The 18,120-nt window shown below is 39.2% G+C and overlaps 1 protein-coding gene across 7 annotated transcripts in view; it reads left to right on the top strand.

The window, feature by feature from the left end:
- The window catches only part of CDCA2 (cell division cycle associated 2), a 50,919-nt gene that overhangs the window by 15,899 nt on the left and 16,900 nt on the right, over window positions 1-18,120 (top strand). For 4 of the 7 annotated variants that reach the window (XM_008249409.4, XM_008249412.4, XM_008249403.4 and 1 more), the window contains 7 exons: window positions 399-483; window positions 5,820-6,031; window positions 9,447-9,528; window positions 10,016-10,260; window positions 13,053-13,128; window positions 14,894-14,979; window positions 15,622-15,759. In XM_008249409.4, coding sequence (XP_008247631.2) covers window positions 399-483; window positions 5,820-6,031; window positions 9,447-9,528; window positions 10,016-10,260; window positions 13,053-13,128; window positions 14,894-14,979; window positions 15,622-15,759 — 924 coding nt within the window. The remainder of the gene's footprint in view (window positions 1-398; window positions 484-5,819; window positions 6,032-9,446; window positions 9,529-10,015; window positions 10,261-13,052; window positions 13,129-14,893; window positions 14,980-15,621; window positions 15,760-18,120) is intronic. The other 3 variants (XM_070068272.1, XM_017338006.3, XM_017338004.3) reach the window with 2 other exon arrangements.

Genomic DNA, 18,120 nt, shown 5'->3' with positions numbered 1-18,120 from the left:
AGGAACAGTATCCGGCGCCCCAACTGGGACTAGAACCCGGAGTGCCGGCGCTGCAGGCGGAGGATTAGCCTAATGAGCCTTGCTGCCGGCCTAGAATTTCTTCTTTAAAAAAGTCTAACAGATGGCATAACTTAATAGGTTTCAATAAGAGAACAAAAATGTGTCCTTTAAACTTTTTCTAGGGGATGGAATTTGTTTTGTGAGATGTTAAGGATACAATTAAGGGTGAATATTCCATTGTTAAATTTCTGCATATTTTGAGTATGCTAGATGACAAGGGTGACTGAACCCCAAATTTCCAGGTAATCCATAAAGCTTACTTAAATCTTCATAAAGGTATCAGTAATATTGTAAGTAAAAAAATGTAATACTACTTTTTTCTTTAAATGTTTTCCCAGAAGTCGTCTGAACTTGGCTTAACAGAGCCTGGATATTTAGCTGAAGGGTCTGTTCCCCTTTCAGAGCTCACAAAGGCGTCACATGGCAAGTATTTAATTTTTTCCTGGTACCTGTGCCTCTTACACATTTGGTAGACATTTGTGATTAGTGTACGTGTACTGTATGCTGAAATTTGAGGAAACCTTAATGGTTCTCTGCCTTTTAGGAGCCCTTGCCCTAATAGAAATGTTTTAGAAAACTATGCCTTACTTTTCCAGCAATCCTTTTATGACTGTTCAAACTATAGGTATCATACATGTTACTATAAACCCCACAAGATACTATTGTGTTTCCTTTAAACAGTCATATAAAGGGACTTCAAAAACATTTGTGGAAAAAAATTGGAATTAAAAGAAGTTTCTTTTGGTGCAAGAAAAATTTGAAACTCATGCATAGTTTTTTCATTATGTACATTTCCTTGAACTTTTTGAAGACCTCACATGTGCATGAATTTCAAAATTTTACACCAAAATAAATATCTTCGAATGCCATTTTCTACAAACTTTTCAAAGTGTCCTCATATGAACTTTAAACAACTTGAAGAAGGGAAAAAGCTCCTGGTTATATTTACCCAGATACTGACCGTCTCTGATGCTCTTTATTCTTTCCTGAGGATCTCAGTTTACTTCTGGTATTTTCCTTCCATCTGTCTGAAGTGGTGTATTATGAGGCCATAAAACCTGCGCACCACACTAAGCCGTTCCCAAAGAGATAAGACAGGGAAAGACAGATTGGAAGATGATTCATAGTGATGGGCCTCATTGTTTCAACTAGAGTTGACTTCTTTATTTCTAACTGGTTACTTGATAGCCCCTCAGAATTTTATTATATCTTAGTGCACCTTTAGGAAGAATAAAAAATCCTGTGAAATGAGATAGAAAGTCCTTGAAGGGGTGAGCTTGGAAAGGAAGCCTGTGTGATGCCTGTGGTTCCTCCTTCCCCTCCTCCTCTTCCTCCGTTTGATCCATCTAACCAGAAATCACATCCAGTAAATCTCTGCCTAAACTGCACCTGCCCACAGCTGCTAAATATTTGATGAGCTGCTGGCTTCATCACAGTTTTTTCTCTAGTGGGCTCTTGGTACCTTGGCACCTTCCTTAATCAATTCACCTTTCATACCTTGTTTTTCCCTTGCCCCCTCTGGGTTTTTCTTTTTTTAATATTTAGGTGATTGTAATTTAGTTCTTATAAACAATTTTTTATAGTGCATGTCTCATGCAACATTTTTTATTTCAGAGTACATATGTATAAGTAATTAGATAGAATTCAGATTTTACTGGGATTTTTCCTGCATCTTTATTTGCTAAATCTGGCAACTCTACTCGGGAATAAGGCAAGATGAAGTTCCCTGATGCTCTTTTGTAGTCCCTGGCTCATTCTGGTTTTTTTGCTTGTTTGTTTTTTAAGATTTATTCATTTATTTGAAAGGCAAGAGTGATACAGAGAGGGGCAGAGAAAGAGACATCTTTCATTTGCTGGTTCACTGCCCAAATGGCTACCACTGCCCAGGCTAGGCCAAGCCAAAGCCAAGAGCCAGGAACTCTGCCTACATGGGTTACATGGGCCCAAGTTCTTGGGCTTTCCCTGAAGTATTAGCAAGGCACTGGATCAAAAGTGGAGCAGCCGGGACTAACTGGTGCTCTGGTATGTAATTCTGGTGTCGCAAGCAGTGCCTCAGCCTGCTAAGCCATGACACCAGCCTTCCTGGCTTCTGTTACTGAGAAAATGAAAGAGGTCAGAAGCAGAGGTCTTGGGCTTCTGCTGTGTTTCTATAAAATTGTATCTGCATTTCCTGTTATTCCAGTGGAGATGTTCTTTTCCAGGACCCTTCCCCTTCATTATGGGCCAATTCCTACTGACCCTCCCTCTTCAAGCACCTTGTCTGAGTTGTCCTCTGTCTTTGAGTTGTTAACTTTTCCCGTTAAAGTAAAATATACTGTAATGTCTCGTCTTAAACTTTTTGTTGACCCCCTATTCCTGTCCAGTCAGAACTTTTCCTCCCATTCCTTCTTGATTGTGTTCCAAATAGGCATGGTGATCAGCTATCTCCTCATTGCTATCCCATTAGTTTGCATACCTACTGAATACGTTCCTCAGCACATTTGGTCTCAATATATTCCTCTCCTGGGGTCATGGCAGCATTGTAGACAGATATAGGCAGAATAACAGCCATACCCTTTAGTTCACTGGGCTTAAAGACATCATTCTTTGCATGTCTTTGTATATTGTCTTTGTGCCTCCTCTTCTGTGCATACCTTTAAATGTTTGAATCCTCCTAAGTTCAATACTTGGATCCTTTTTCTGTCTTGACTGTCCCTAGGATTGTGGGTTCTTGACTTGAAATTTAAATGTTTCTGTGGCCTCTTCCCCAATCTGTATGAGTACTTACCTACTTTTTTAGATCTCCACTTGAATGTCTAATAAACACCCCAGTTAAATAGTTCTAGGTTATTTTTTCCTTCACCAGCTAAATCACTTTTGTTTTCTTCATCTCAGTAAATGAAGAAATAAATTCCCCTAATTGATGTGTCAGAAACCTTGGAATTATCTTGACACCTTTATTTTTCAAATTAAACTTTGAATTGCATTAAAAGGTTCTTTTTTGCCTTGCAAATATATCAGACATGTATCCAATTTTCACTTCCTATACTACTGGCACTGAGGCCCTGGCTATTACCATTGCTAACCTGGGTTTTTCTGTGTATCATCAGTGATTTACCCGCTACCCCCTTGTCCTGCTCCCCTCTTACATTCTTTTACACAGGAGACAGAATACGGCCTTTTAAAAAGACTTTATTTGAGAGACAGAGGCTAACAGACAGATGGAAACCTGCTATCTGTTGCTTCCTTCTCCAGATGCCCACAACAGCCAGGCCTGGGGCTGGGCTGAAGCCAAGAGGCAGAAACATAGTCCAGGTTTCCCACATAAGTGGCAGGGACCCAACTGCTTGAGCTATCACTGCTGCTTTTAATGTATGCCACACTATGTCTTCTCCCTTCTCAAAATGGTCATTGGCTTTCCGTTGTACTTGGAGTAGTACCCAAGGTCCATACCATTTCTATTAGGTCTCACCTGACCTCAAGCTGCTTTTTTAGCTCTGTTTCCCTTGTTCACTCTCCCAGCCACACTGGCCTTGCTGTGCCTCTGCTATACCAGGTACTTTCCTACTTAAGGTATTTTCACTTGGCTTTCTGAGTGAAAAGTTCTTCCCTAGATCTCTGTAGGCCTCACTTCCTCATGTTTTTCACACATCAGAAGGTGTCCTTGAATATTCAAAAACAGTTATAGCCTCCTCCCATCTAATCCCTGTCCTCTACCTCTGTATTATTTCCCTTAACATCATGTATTAGTTCTTGTGTATATTTGTTTCTTTAACTTTTTATTTATTCTATTTTTAAAATCTAACAATATGGGAAGAAGGGAAACCAGAAACCTAAGAAATAATTTTTTATTTTTATTTTTTAAATTAATTTTTTTATTTATTTGACAGCTAGAGTTACAGACAGTAAGAGAGAGAGACAGAGAGAAAGGTTTTCCCTCTGCTGGTTCACTCCCCAAATGGCTGTTACTGTCGGCGCTGTGCCGATCCGAAGCCAGGAGCCAGGTGCCTCCTCCTGGTCTCCCATGTCGGTGCAGAGGCCCAAGCACTTGGGCCATCCTCCACTGCCCTCCAGGGCCACAGCAGAGAGCTGGACTGGAAGAGGAGCAACCGGGACTAGAACCCGGCACTCATATGGGATGCCGGCGCCGCAGGCGGAGTATTAATAACCAAGTGACCCACGGCTCACTTGGTTAGTTTTATTTTGAGATATAGATTCATATGCAGTTGTACGAAGTGATCTAAAGAAGTGTTCTAAAGAGATCCAGTTTCACTGGATTAATTGTGACAGTGTCACAACCAGGAAATTGACACTGGTACAGCCTACCAGCTTGTCTTCAGATTTCATCAGTTTTACATTGTGCTTATTTATGCATATATTTCGTCCCATGGAATTTTATCGTGTGTATATATTCATATGACTGTACTACAGTCAAGACACAAAGTAGTTTTATCCCAGGATCCCTCAGACTACCCTTTATGGCCACAGCTCCTTCCTTCCAGTCCTCTCAGTTAGATTTTGTATTGTCTGTGCTGAAGGTTAGGGGAGCTTGAGGACCACCTATTGTGTCCTAAGTGCCCCATACGTATTTGCTAAAGGAATTGCTGAAGCACAGGTTAGTGCTGTCTTATGAGGAAGAGTTTGGGGAAGAAAACATGGCATCGTTGTGGGGGCTTATTCAGTGTCTCGATCCTGTCCTCTCTCAGTATCCTTGGGTTATTGGTTCCAGGACCCTTGTGGATGCCAAAATCTACAGATGCTCAAATCTCTTAAGTAACCTACGCACATGCTCCTAGATACTTAAATAATCTCTTGGTTACTTACACCTGCCATGTAAAGTTGTTATATAGTATTGTTTAGGGACTAATAACAAGAAGAAAATCTTCACATGTTCAGTATGAATGCCATTTTTTCTAATACTTTTGACCACATGTGACTAGAATCATTGGGTGCAGGAACTGCATATATGGCTGAACTAGTTTGGTAATCTCACCATCTCCTCTTCCCATTTCTACCACCCTTATGTGTAGTAATGCTTCTGACTTCAGCAGTAAAGTTGCTCATGTGGCAGTGCTCAACAGAATTTTATTGTGCAAGTAAGAGATGTTCAGGCAGATTAATGGATAATAGCTGATTCATGAGAATTTCTTCTTCTTTGATGCAGATTTCCATGGTAACCAAAACTCCATACTTAACTTACCCTTAGTAGGTTTGAATTAAAACTGACCACTGCCAGTTCTCTGTTTAATATTTCCAAATGAAATGCCAGATGTTACTCCCTGAGCAGGATCTACCAAGATTGAGGTTTTTTTTGTTTTTTTTTTTGTTTTTTTCCTTTTTAGATTTATTTATTTAGTTAGTTGAAAGGTGAAGATATAGAGAGGAATAGAGAGCACTTCCATTTGCTGGTTCTTTCCCCAAATGCCTGCAATAGCCAGGACTGAGCCAGGCCAAAGCAAGGAGAAGCTGGGAACATGATTCAGGTTTCCCACATGGGTGACAGGAGCCCAAGTACTTGGGCCATCATCTCTTGCCTTCCCAGGGACATTAATGGAAGCTGGATTGGAAGCAGAAGAGCTGAGACTCGTACTAGTACTCTAATGTGGGATGTGATGTCCCAAGTAGTAGATTAACCAACTGCACTACAGTGTTTACCCCTTGGTTTAAATTTCTTAAGAGCATGTTACTATCTGCAAATAGATAAACTATGGATATTTTTGATCTAGAGCATACAGATTTAGACATCTTCTGCCTCTCACATTTACATGTTTATCTTGAAGGACTCAAAATTGCTGACTGTGTAGAGGGTAAAGGGTGGAAGGATGCTGTTTATCTTGATACACTGACGACAGAAATGAACTCAGGCACAGTCCCTGACATCAGGTCACCAGCCTGTCCTGCCTACAAGAGGGACTTCCCATCCACTGAGACCTTTGTGCTTCGTTCTGTTCTGAAGAAACCTTCTGTTAAGCCATTTCTAGAGAGCTTACAGGTAAGGAGAGTTAGATTTCCTAAAATGATTGAAAATTTATTGTGATTCAAAGCGATACCTCTCTGAAATGTCATTATTTCATACTAGTTTAAGAGGAAATATCTCACTCTAAATTTTTCCTTTTCTCATTTATAGCACTGTGTGGGATGTGTGGAGTTTGTTTCTTTCTTTTTTCTTTTTTTTTAAGATTTGTTTTATTTATTTGAAAGACCTACGGAGAGAGGTAGAGAAGAGAAGAGAGGTCTTCCATCTGCTGGTTTACTCCCCAGATGGCCACAATGGCTGGAGTGGGCCAATCCGAAGCCAGGAGCCAGGAGCTTCTTCCGGGTCTCCTACACAGGTGCAGGATTCCATGGACGTGGGCCATCTTCCACTGCTATCCCAGGCCAGAGCAGAGAGCTGGATGGGAAGAGGAGCAGCCGGTACCCATATGGGATGCTGTCACTTCAGGCCAGGGCTTTAACCAACTGTGTGCCACAGTGCTGGCCCCTCTTTTTTTTTTTTTTTTTTTTTTAAGTGTGGTTACACAGTATGTAGAATTTAATATAAGACCATAGTTTACAAAGGGTTCATGATCTTAATTATAATTATCAACTATATAAGCATAATTAATTTTATTCAGTTATATTAGTTAATCTGTCAGTCTTTTACTTTACCTATCTTCTCACCTAAAATATTTGGCCTTAAAAATACCTCTTACAGCCATGCTTGTTCATTGAAACTCAGTTAATATGAGGAAAGAGGAAGATGATGAGAACTGGCTGGCATTTGTTGTGTAGTTTCCGTTGGCAGTTCTGCGATTCATAAGCCGTAGTATTCCTGGAAAGGTATTAGTCCCACTTAGGCTTAGAGGCTGTTAAATGAATGCAGAGAAGGGTGATGTTAAAATCATGACAGATTGTGCAAGCTATGAAGTCAGGGTGCCTGGATTCAATTCCAATCCTGACTCAACTTAGCTGGACAAAGTACTTTTAAGTCCTGGTTTCCTTTTCTATAAAAAGATAGTGTTTGTTCTATCTTATAGAATAATTTCAACTTAAAAAAATTATTTATTTGAAAGGCAGTGACACTATCCACTGTTTCTTCTATCCACTGTTTCACTCTACAAATGGCCACAACAGCTGGGGCTGAGCCAGGCTGAAGCTCCTTCTGGTCTCTCTTTTTTTTTTTTTTTTTTCTGGTCTCTCTTGTAGGTGGCAATGGCCCAAGTCCTTTGGCCATCTTCTGCTGCCTTCCTAGGCACGTTGTCAGGGAGCTAGATTGGAAGCAGGACATTTGGGGCTTGAAGTAGCATTTTGATATGGGATGCTGGCATCACAGGTGACAGGTTAAAATTACTGTGCCAAAACATCAGCCCCTAATTTCAGCATTAAATGGGATATAATATGAAATTCTCAACAGTGCATCAACTACAAATATTTTTTCCAAACCATAAGCTTTTTAACATAAATTTGCCTATACATTTGTTTTCAAAGCTAAAGTGAACTGGATTACTTCCTACCTACATAGATAATTAATAATGAGTTGCTTTTTTTTTTTTAATTTGTTTATTCGAAAGTCAGAATGACAGAGAGAGAGAGAGACAGAGGTTAAGAGATCTTCCATGTGCTGGTTTACTCCCCAAATGCCTGCAGCAGCTGGGGCTAGGCCAGACCAAAGCCATGAGGCAAGAACCCAAGTACCTGACCATCCTTTGTTGTCTTCTGGGAACATTAGCAAGAAGCCAGATCAGAAACAGAGGAGCATGGACTTGATCCCAGGCACTCCAATATGTAATGTAGGTGTCCCGGATGGCAGCTTAGCCCTCTGTGCTACAACATCTGCCCCTCAATTTCTATTTTAAATGTTTTAATGATTTTTTAAGTTAAAGAGCTGATTTGGTTCTCTGTTACATATATCACTGCTTTTTCATATCTTGTGTTTGTATAAGAGATTTAACATCTTAATGATTTGTGTCAGTTTTATTTATTAACTATCTCTCACACACACACACACACACACACACACACAATATGACATTGCAACCATTAAGTCCTGCCACTAGCATCAGGTTTATAACCAGTGATCCTTTTACTAAGCTGGCCAGAGTTGATAGGCAGATAAAATTTTAGTTGATTGCTAACTTTTGTGGTTTTAGTTAAAAATGAATCCAAAGGTAAACAACTTTGTTGTTTAGTTTATTTCAAAATATTGGTATATGCATTTTCCTAGTCAGGAAAATGAACTGACTTGAGAGAGAAAGAAAGGATTGTTTGGGATAAGACTGTTACTTAGAGCAACAGCAGTTGCTGGAATGAATGTATTGAAGTAAATGAGGGGTCAGCATTGTGGTATAGCAGGTTAAGACACCACCTTTGATTTTAGCATCCAAAATGGGTGCTGGTTCATGTCCTGGCTGCTGCACTTCTCATCCAGCTCCCTGGTAAAGGCCTGAGAAAGCAGCAGAAGATGGCCCAAGTGCTTGGGCTCCTGCTACCCACATAAGAGACCTGAAAGAAGCTCCTGGCTCCTGGTTTCTCTCTGGCCCAGCCCTGGCCTTTGCAGCCATCTAAGAAGTGTACCAGCAGATAGAAAATCTCTCTGTGTGTTCTCTCTGTGTAACTCTGACTTTCAAATAAATAAATCAGTCTTTATTTTAACAAAAAAGAAAAGAAAGGAAAATGTATAGCTCTCAAGAAGTGCTGTCCAGGGATTTAGCTTGAGGCTGGACAAGAAGGTAATGATTAAGATGAGACTTTGATCCGGTTCATAGACTTGACTCTTTCCTGCCAAAGTCCTGCATCCTGTTGTTAGGCTTTCCTCTTCTATATATATAGGGTTTACAATACGCCTTCCTTTCTAACTTGCCTCTCTTTAATTTTCATTTGGGTAAACACAGAAATAAAAATGTGACCTTCTTATTTGTTTCTCAAAAATGTAATAATGTAGACAGGAGATTTAAACACTTATACAAGACATAATTCCCATCTTTAAAAGACAAAACACCCTATTATACTTTTTATGTTTGTTTTTTTCTTAAGAATTCTTTTTAGTTTTTTTAAAAGAATTTATATACCTTAGACTATTCTGTGTCTCATCAGTTATCACATATAGTACCCCATAATTCTAGCCACTCTCATTTTCCCTACCTTCACTAGCTAGATCAAAGATGGAATGAATTTAAGTTACTATTATACATTTCCGTTCTTTAATTTTGGCCTGAAATACCTTTGCTAAAGTAATTTCTAGGCAACCCAGTTTTTCTTTGTGACTGATTCATAGTGTTTTAAGCCAGAAAATTATGAAAATAAGTCTTCATTTCTAGAGTTTATGTTCTTGGCAGAAAAATTCAAAATTGCCACTCTTAGTGACTATGTATACATATATATATATATTTATGTACATAAAATTATTCATTGGTGTTTGTTTTGCTTAGGAACACCATGACAACCTCTGTGATGATGGGACTCCAAACTTGATCCCAAATCTTGCAAACTGTTGCAAAGAACAAAAAGCAGGTAAGAAATTCATGTTTAGCTTTTGCCTGGGCATATCATTTTCTTGTTAATAAAAGTTGCTGTGTATATGAAGTTTTTTTTTTTTTTTTTCTTTTCTTTGTATATGAAGTTTTTAAAGAATGATCTGTAGATGCCTTAATGCTATTGAAATTGCATGAGAATGAAACACAAGTGAGAGGGATAGAATCTCTTCAGAGTGCATCAGACATGTCCTATCCATTTTTACTTAATGGTGGAATTTATTAAACATTTATTTGCTGATTTTATAAACTTTAAAGATGTTTATGCAAAATCTTACATTATAATATAGTACCATTTTTTAATTAGTGATTTGCTCATTTTTCCCATTTTGAATTTGCTTTATAAACTGTTTTTTGTTATACAGATTATAGCTGAATACAGTTGTTTTAAATGATTCTGGTATCTGCCTTTTAGACAAGTGGTAGAGCTTAATTTTTAAAAATATATTTCTGTTTATTATCTGTAGAAGATCAAAATTATAAAGCACCACCAGCCTTTCTGAATATGAGGAAGAGGAAGAGAGTTACTTTTGGAGAGGATCTGAGCCCTGAAGTGTTTGATGAATCTTTGCCAGCAAATACTCCATTGCGTAAAGGAGGAACACCTGTCCGCAAAAAGGATATAAGCAGTATCAGTCCCTTGATACTTGAGCAGTCACCAGTTCTGGAGCAGTTACCTCAACCAAACTTTGATGATAAGGGGGAGAATCTTGTAAGTGAAAAGTATGCAACAAACATTTATATTTTCAACAGACCTCACTTGTTTTGCCATGAGCAGTAATTATGTTTTGAAGTCATTTGACAGACTAAATGATAAACCATGGTGTTGTTTTTTTTGTTTTTTTTTGTTTGTTTGTTTGTTTGTTTTTTGATGATTTTGACAGGTAGAGTTACAGACAGTGAAAGAAAGAGACAGAGAGAAAGGTCTTCCTTCCGTTGGTTCACTCCCCAAATGGCCACCACGGCTGGCACTGCACCGATCCAAAACCAGGAGCCAGGTGCTTCTTCCTGGTCTCCCATGCGGGTGCAGGGCCCAAGGACTTGGGCCATCCTCCACTGCCCTCCCAGGCCACAGCAGAAAGCTGGACTGGAAGAGGGGCAACTGGGACAGAATCCGGTGCCCATATGGGATTCCGGCGCCGCAGGCAGAGGATTAACCTAGTACACAATGGCGATGGCCCCAAACCATGGTTTAATCTATTTTCCTTGTAGCTGTTTGCCAATTTTTTGTTATGATGAACAATAATTACTTCCATGAGTCCTTGCAGTTAGCATATTTCATTGAGCCTAAATGCTGTTGACTATAAGGCCATTGTTTTATGTATCACTAAGAAAAAAATGCTAAAAATTAAACTCTGAAACAGAGTGAACTGTGTGATGTACTTAGGTTTTTGAGGCTTTAAGTTGTGAAAGAAGAACTATTTTAGAATTGAAATAGCAAGATATAAACTGCATTTTCTTCTAAAATACATTTCTAAAACTAGAATTATTAGATTAAAGCATATGAATGCTTTTGAACTTTTTGACGTATAATTGCTAAATTACCATCCAGAAGGTATGTGACAATTATGGACTCAAAGCCATATGTTTTTACTTTACCACACTTTAGGAACTCTGAGTATTGGATGAAAAACATTTATTTTTTATTTATTTTTTTCAAAGATTTATTTTATTTATTTGAAAGACAAGAGTTACAGAGAGAGGTAGAGACAGAGAGAAAGGTCTTTCATATGCTGGTTTACTCCCCAGATGGCTACAACTGCCAGAGCTGCACCAATCCGAAACCAGGAGCCAAGAGATTCTTCTGGGTCTCCGATGTGGGTGCAGGGGCCCAAGGACTTAGGCCATCTTCTGCTGCTTTCCCAGGCCATAGCAGAGAGCTGGATCGGAAGAGAAGCAGCCAGGACTAGAACTGGCACCCAAATGGGATGCCAGCACTTCAGGCCAGCGCTTTAACCCACTGCGCCACAGCACTGGCCCCTAGATGAAAAACATTTAGTAGTCTAATAGAAAAAGTTGACTTGAACCAATTTAGTTTCTTGGAGTGGTTTAAACACTCTTTTTACAAGTTCATCGGGCACTTTAATTTCTTCCCTTTGAACTTGATGATTAATCATTCTTACCTGATTTTATATCAGGACAATTATTCATTCTCTCTCTTGGTTTTGCACTATGAAATAAGAATATTCTGCTTCTGGCCAAGGTACATACTAGGGACTTAATTTCTCCTTCTAAGTGAAATAACAAAAGGAAACAGAGAAAGTTCAGTGTCCAGACATTGACCATTGGGAAGCACAACATAGAATTTGTGAGAGAAGGGTAGCAAGTGGCATGAGCCTTATGATAGTGTCTACTGACTGACCGTGAATCCGATTGAGTTTCCAGACCAAAAAACAGGGAGGGGCAACTCAGCAGAGCCTGGTAATCTCTGAGAGTTGGAAAGACGGAATGCTAGAGTTCCCAGGACCAAGTACTGGAGAAGAGAGAGCTGTACAGAGAGAACTCCAGAGGACAACCATAAATGAAAAGATAATACATCATAAGTACTTGAGATTTAACTGAGGAATACAAAGTTGGTTACATGTGGGAAAAATAATCTGTGTAATTCACCATTAGTCTAAGAGAAAAAGCCATGCAATCATCTGAAAAACATTAGACAAAATGTAGCTTCCATTTCTGGTTTTAAAAAAATTTCTTTGAGCAAATTGGTGATAAAAGAAATTTCTTGTTTTTTAATATTTATTTATTTATTTGAAAGTCAGAGCTATACAGAGAAAGAAGGAAAGGTAGAGAGAGAGAGAGAGAGGCCTTCCATCTGCTGGTTTACTCCCCAGTAGGCCGCAATGGCTGGAGCTGGGCAGATCCAAAGCCAGGAGCCAGGAGCTTCTTCTGGGTCTCCCATGCAGGTGCAGGGGCCCAAGGACTTGGGCCATCTTCTACTGTTTCTTCCCAGGCCATAGCAGTGAGCTGGATCAAAAGTGGAGCAGCTAGGACTCGAACCAGCGGCCATATGGGATGCTGGCACTGCAGGCGGCAGCTTTACCCACCACTCCACAGCGCTGATCCCAAAAGGAATTTCTTTCAAAAGTTTCACCTATTAAAAGTCAACCTAGCAGTTAATATCTTAATGGTGATGATATTAGAAAGATTTGATATTTGTGTTTATAGTGCCATTTTACCCTGAAGTTCCCTTAATACTATTACAATGTTAAATTGTTTATTAATAAATTTTTTACCATTATGGCTGATTTCACTTCATATTTACTTTTATTTTGGTGGATTATGGTTTTAGTAAACACATTTTCATTATAAAGATTGGTAAATATTATTATGTGTTTCCATATTTGATAGCTTTTTTTTGCTTTGACTTTTTAAAAAAGCCTTTATTTACGTGTCTTTATAACTATTACAGCTCTTTCTGTCAAAATGAGCCCTAATCATATTTCTTTGGGGCATATTATATTTAAGGATATCTGATTTCTCCTCTTTCTTTCCTTTGTTTAGGAAAACATAGAACCATTACACTTAACATTTGCGGTTGGGAGTCCTATTAAGTCTTCAATCACTGAGACTCTTCCAGGTAATAACTTTTGTTTAATTATAAATAAATGTCATTTTTAATATTTGAGTACATGAAAATCACTTTATTTTGTGTTTTGCAATTTTATATTTGTTAGAGCAATTTACTCAGTTTTGCAAACCCAATGGTATAGAAAATTTATAAGGAGTCACTTATCCCTTCTTTCCCATTCCAAATGCTGTACTTTATTTATTTTTTTTAAGATTTATTTTATTTATTTGAACGTAGAGTTAGAGAGAGAGGTAGAGACAGAGAGAGGGGTCTTTCATCCTCTGGTTCACTCCCCAGATGGCCTTAACGGTCGGAGCTGTGCCGATCTGAAGCCAGGAGCCAGGAGCTTCTTCCAGGTCTCCCATGTGGGGTGCAGGGGCTCAAGGACTTGGGCCATCTTCTGCTTTTCCAGGCCATAACAGAGAGCTGGATCGGAAGTGGAATAGCCAGGACTAGAACCAGCGCCCATATGGTATGCTGGCAATTCAGGCCAGGGCTTTAATCCACTGCGCCACAGCGCCGGCCTCAGTGCAGTACTTTATAATCACCCATATTTAACTTCCTTAGGTACCCCCATTTTTCAATCTGCTGTAAGCTGTAAGAGCTGGCCTCTTCAATGCTTTCAGTGTCAACAGTAAACTCCTATTCATGGTTTGCACAATGGAAATGATCTGGATTGAAAGGGTCATTCTTAAATATCCAGATTTCTTAACAGCATTAATATGGCATTTTTGACACATCTATGCATACTTCCCAAAGTTTCTGAATTTTTTTATGATCATAAAAAAATAACAGATTTCCCAGAATACCATGGGAAGAGCATTTAGGATGGGGATCTTTATTTGTGTGTCTTCCCTGGTAAAAATTTTTTGTTTCATTTGTTTAAAGATTTATTTTATTTATTTAAAAGGCAGAGTGACAGAGAGGGAGAGACAGAGAGAAAGAGATCTTGCATCCGTTGGTTCACTCCCCAAATGGCTGTGACGGTTGGGGCTGGGCCAGGCCAAATCCAGGAACCAGGGACCCAATCCAGGTCTCCCACATGGGTGGCAGGGATCCAGGCACCTGGGCCATGCTCTGCTGCCTTTCTAGACACACCAGCAGGGAGCTGGATCAGAAATGGAGCAGCCAGGACTCGAACCAGGCTCTGATAATGGGATCCAGCATTGCAGGTGGCCCAGGCCACTGGGCCACAACGCTGGCTGTGGTCAAATTTTTTAATGACTTTTTGTTGATACTAACCAAGATTATACTAGCATAAAATCCAAGCCATGTGTTAAAATAGAACCAAAGTTTGAACCAGATTCTGTCACATCCCAAAGTCTGTGCCCTTAAACATGTTATGCTGCCTTTCATTTATACTGTTAAAAGCAATACGTTAAAATTTTTCCTAAACTCTGTGAAATTATATAAAGTGTTTTCATGCTTATATTTATGCCCTTGCTGCAATTTCATTGTACGTGATGTATTTTGGAATAAATGTCAGTGAAAATATGTGCATTTATTGTAATATGATTTAGTCTATTATCTTAGCATGATATTACATTAAGCAATCACAATGGAGATTGGTGAAAGTTTCTGGGAGTTCAGTAATGGTAAAAGTTTCCAAAAAAAAACTGGATGTAAAACTTAGTCCTCTTGGTAATTATTTATGTTTAGATATGTTATTAAAAGAAAATTCAATATCCAAAAGACTGTCTAATGGTTCCCAAAGGTGATGCATGTTGTAATTTTGTGTTAGCCACCCTGAATTTACTTGTGTGTTGCTTATCAGGCACTGATACCTTTAGTTCTTCAAATAACCATGAGAAAATATCCTCCTGTAAAGTTAGACCAACACGGACTTCTAATAGAAGAAAGGTGAGTGTTTGTATTTAACACACACATTTGATTTTAAATCTTTTAAAACATTTTTCCAGTTTTATGCCCAAATGATAATGGGTAAAATTTGTTTGATCAGTGTCATTAAAAACTAATTTGTTTAGTTTTTGACTTGATCTTAATTCTGTTAGAAGAAAAATTTAGTAAAACAAGATATGTTAATGTGGAAGGTAATCAGAAAAATTTGTTTGGAAAATGTATAATTTTATAAAGTTCATTGAAGTGAAAGTAGATTAGATCAGGATGTAATTACAGGTAGTGTTTAGCTGATACAATTGGATGAAAAATTCAGAATTCAAACTTAGACCATCTAACATTACAGTTTTCCCCCCAATAATCCCAGTAGAATTGAGATATATATATATATATATGTGTGTGTGTATGTGTGTGTGTATATATATGCATGCTTCTGGATCTATGTTTGATACATCAAAAATTGATAAATTACCATTTTTGCCACTTGAATTTTGATTAAGATGCTTTTAATGGAAGTCATGAATTACAAAGCAATTGGATGTAAAACAGGGGAAGCATTGTGGAAAGAAAAACAAAAGTGAGAGTTACACATTCAAATATTGCTATTTGTGCCCTATAGTATCCTTACATTAACTTTTTTTATAGCAGTTGATCAGTTTTGCAGAAGAGAATGTTTGCAACTTACTTAATACAGAAGCTCAACCTTGTAAAGAAAAGAAAATTAATAGGAGGAAGTCTCAGGAAACCAAATGTACAAGCAGAGCCCTTCCTAAAAAGAGCCGGGTAAGTGTATATAAAGATATATAAAGGGTAGAAGTGCTGCATTTCTTGGTCATATGATTAGGAAAATACAGGACCAAAACTTTTTCTGGTGAACACTGGACCAAGATTGTTAAAATCATCTTTTCCTAAAATGCAATGGGCCATAAAAGTTTGTATGCATACTCTCTATAGCTGAGGGACATTTTTGCCTCTACTTCATCTTTTTGTTGTACAAATAGATACTAGGCACTAATATAAAATTCATTCACTTTTTTTTATCTTTTATTTTTTGTTTATTTTTTTTGGCAGGCAGAGTGGACAGTGAGAGAGAGAGAGAGAGAGAAAGGTCTTCCTTTACCAGTTGGTTCATCCTCCAATGGCTGCTACGGCCAGCGCACCGCGCTGACCGAAGCCAGGAGCCAGGTGCTTCTCCTGGTCTCCCATGCGGGTTCAGGGCCCAAGGACTTGGGCCATCCTCCACTGCACTCCCGGGCCACAGCAGCGAGCTGGACTGCAAGAGGGGCAACCGGGACAGAATCCGGCGCCCCGACCAGAACTAGAACCCGGTGTGCCAGCGCCACAGGCAGAGGATTAGCCTATTGAGCTGCGGTGCCAGCCCTTATTTTTTATTTTAACATCTCACTCTATTGAGAATCCTGATTATTTTTGCCCTTAAAATTTTTTTAATGGGCAGTAAATGAAGTAGAATAATTACCAAATCACATAAGTTAACTTTTGGTTAAAGTTTGTGATCCTGGAAACAACACACTATGGGTTGATGCAAATTTTTGCCCAGATGTTTTCATTAGTCCTTGGGCATGTGACTGAGTATGGTACATCAACCCATTTTTACATAGTCCATGTTTGGCAGGCTTCAGTCTTGTTCTTGAGTAAAAGAGATACTCTGGTAAAGATTGATCTATTACTCAGTTTGGTGGCATTTGACAGTTCTCCTAGGTCAGGCTGAATCCAGTGCAATTTGTCCTACACATGTTGGTCAAATTTTGCCTGCTCTTAGCAACAATGACAGAATACAAGTAACTGCAGGTTAGAGTAATATATATTCTGTTAAAGGCACTATACATTGAGTGAGGCCTTATTCTGTCCCTTGTACTTTTAGTTCCTCCAGAGTGTGCAGCTTCGTTATCTCCTGCATTATAGTGGAAACCCTGAACCTACCATCTCCTTGAACTCTCCTTTTCTACCACCCATGAGGGCTACACATTGCCTGCATGGGCACTGGCTTGTTAGAGATGAGTGTACCATCCATTCATCTGTTACTCGTTGGACTTCTCTTCCAGTCACAGGATCATTCACCATATTTAAGAAAAGCTAGGAACTAGCTCTCAGTCTCAACACTCATAACCACTGCAGCCTCTGGCAGCCATGTGGTTATCCAGTCTAGCACCTTCACTCCATTTATTTGCCTTCTGTCCTGCCATCATCTTGACTCCACTTTTCTTTTTTTTTTTTTTTTAAAGGTTTATTTATTTATTTGATAGGCAGAGTTACAGAGAGGCAGAGAGACAAAGAGGTCTTCAACCTCTGGTTCACTCCCCAGATTGGCCATAATGGCTGGAGCTGCGCTGATCAGGAGCCAGGAGCTTCTTCTGGGTCTCCCATGTGGGTGCAGGGGCCCAAGGACTTTGGCTTCATCTTGTCCCAGCCTTTGCCCTTGTGGCTGTTTGGAGAGTGAATAAGTGGATGGAAAATCAGTCTCTATAGGGGTGTGTGTGTTCTCTATAGCTCTGCCTTCTAATGAAATAAATCTAATAGAAAAGTCACTGTCGTAAATAATGCACACCTATTTATACAAAATCAGTTGCCAGAAAGTCAGTAAGGATTGAACATTAAGTTGCTCCAACCCCACCCTGAATCTTGTAGAAATAATACAATTTATGTATTATGAAATAATGCAATCTATTCTAAGCAATAGACTCAGAATAGCAGTGAGAAGAGGAAGGGGATGAGGAAGGGTATTATGCAACAGATGACAGCCTTCAGGGAATTTCTAGAGGGCAAAGCAGGTGGTAGCATGTTGACAGATAAAAGTGATGAAAAGGTTTACAACTCAGAATGTGCTAGGAGGTAGCTAGAGGGTAGCCTGCATCCAGCCGGTCAGTGGGAATACCAGGAGGCTTTGGGCCCAGAACTGACAGTTACCACGAGTGGTGAGAGTGAGAAGTGGTACTGAGAAGCAGATCGTTGAAGTCCTGTGTATGAAACGGTTTACAACAGTTGGCATACTGCCCTCTTCTTGTCCCTGGTATTCAGAATAGATGTTGTCATCTAAGATTCTTTAATTCTGGTATTTACAAAGTCCCAAACTTGACAGCATGCCCTGTCCTGTCTCATACAGTGTTTCTAGGCAGACTTTCCATG

This window comes from Oryctolagus cuniculus, chromosome 2, assembly GCF_964237555.1.
Source record: "Oryctolagus cuniculus chromosome 2, mOryCun1.1, whole genome shotgun sequence".
NCBI classification, from domain to species: domain Eukaryota; kingdom Metazoa; phylum Chordata; class Mammalia; order Lagomorpha; family Leporidae; genus Oryctolagus; species Oryctolagus cuniculus.
The sequence above is the reverse complement of the archived record's forward strand: the minus strand, read 5'-3'. Positions and strand labels throughout refer to the sequence as shown.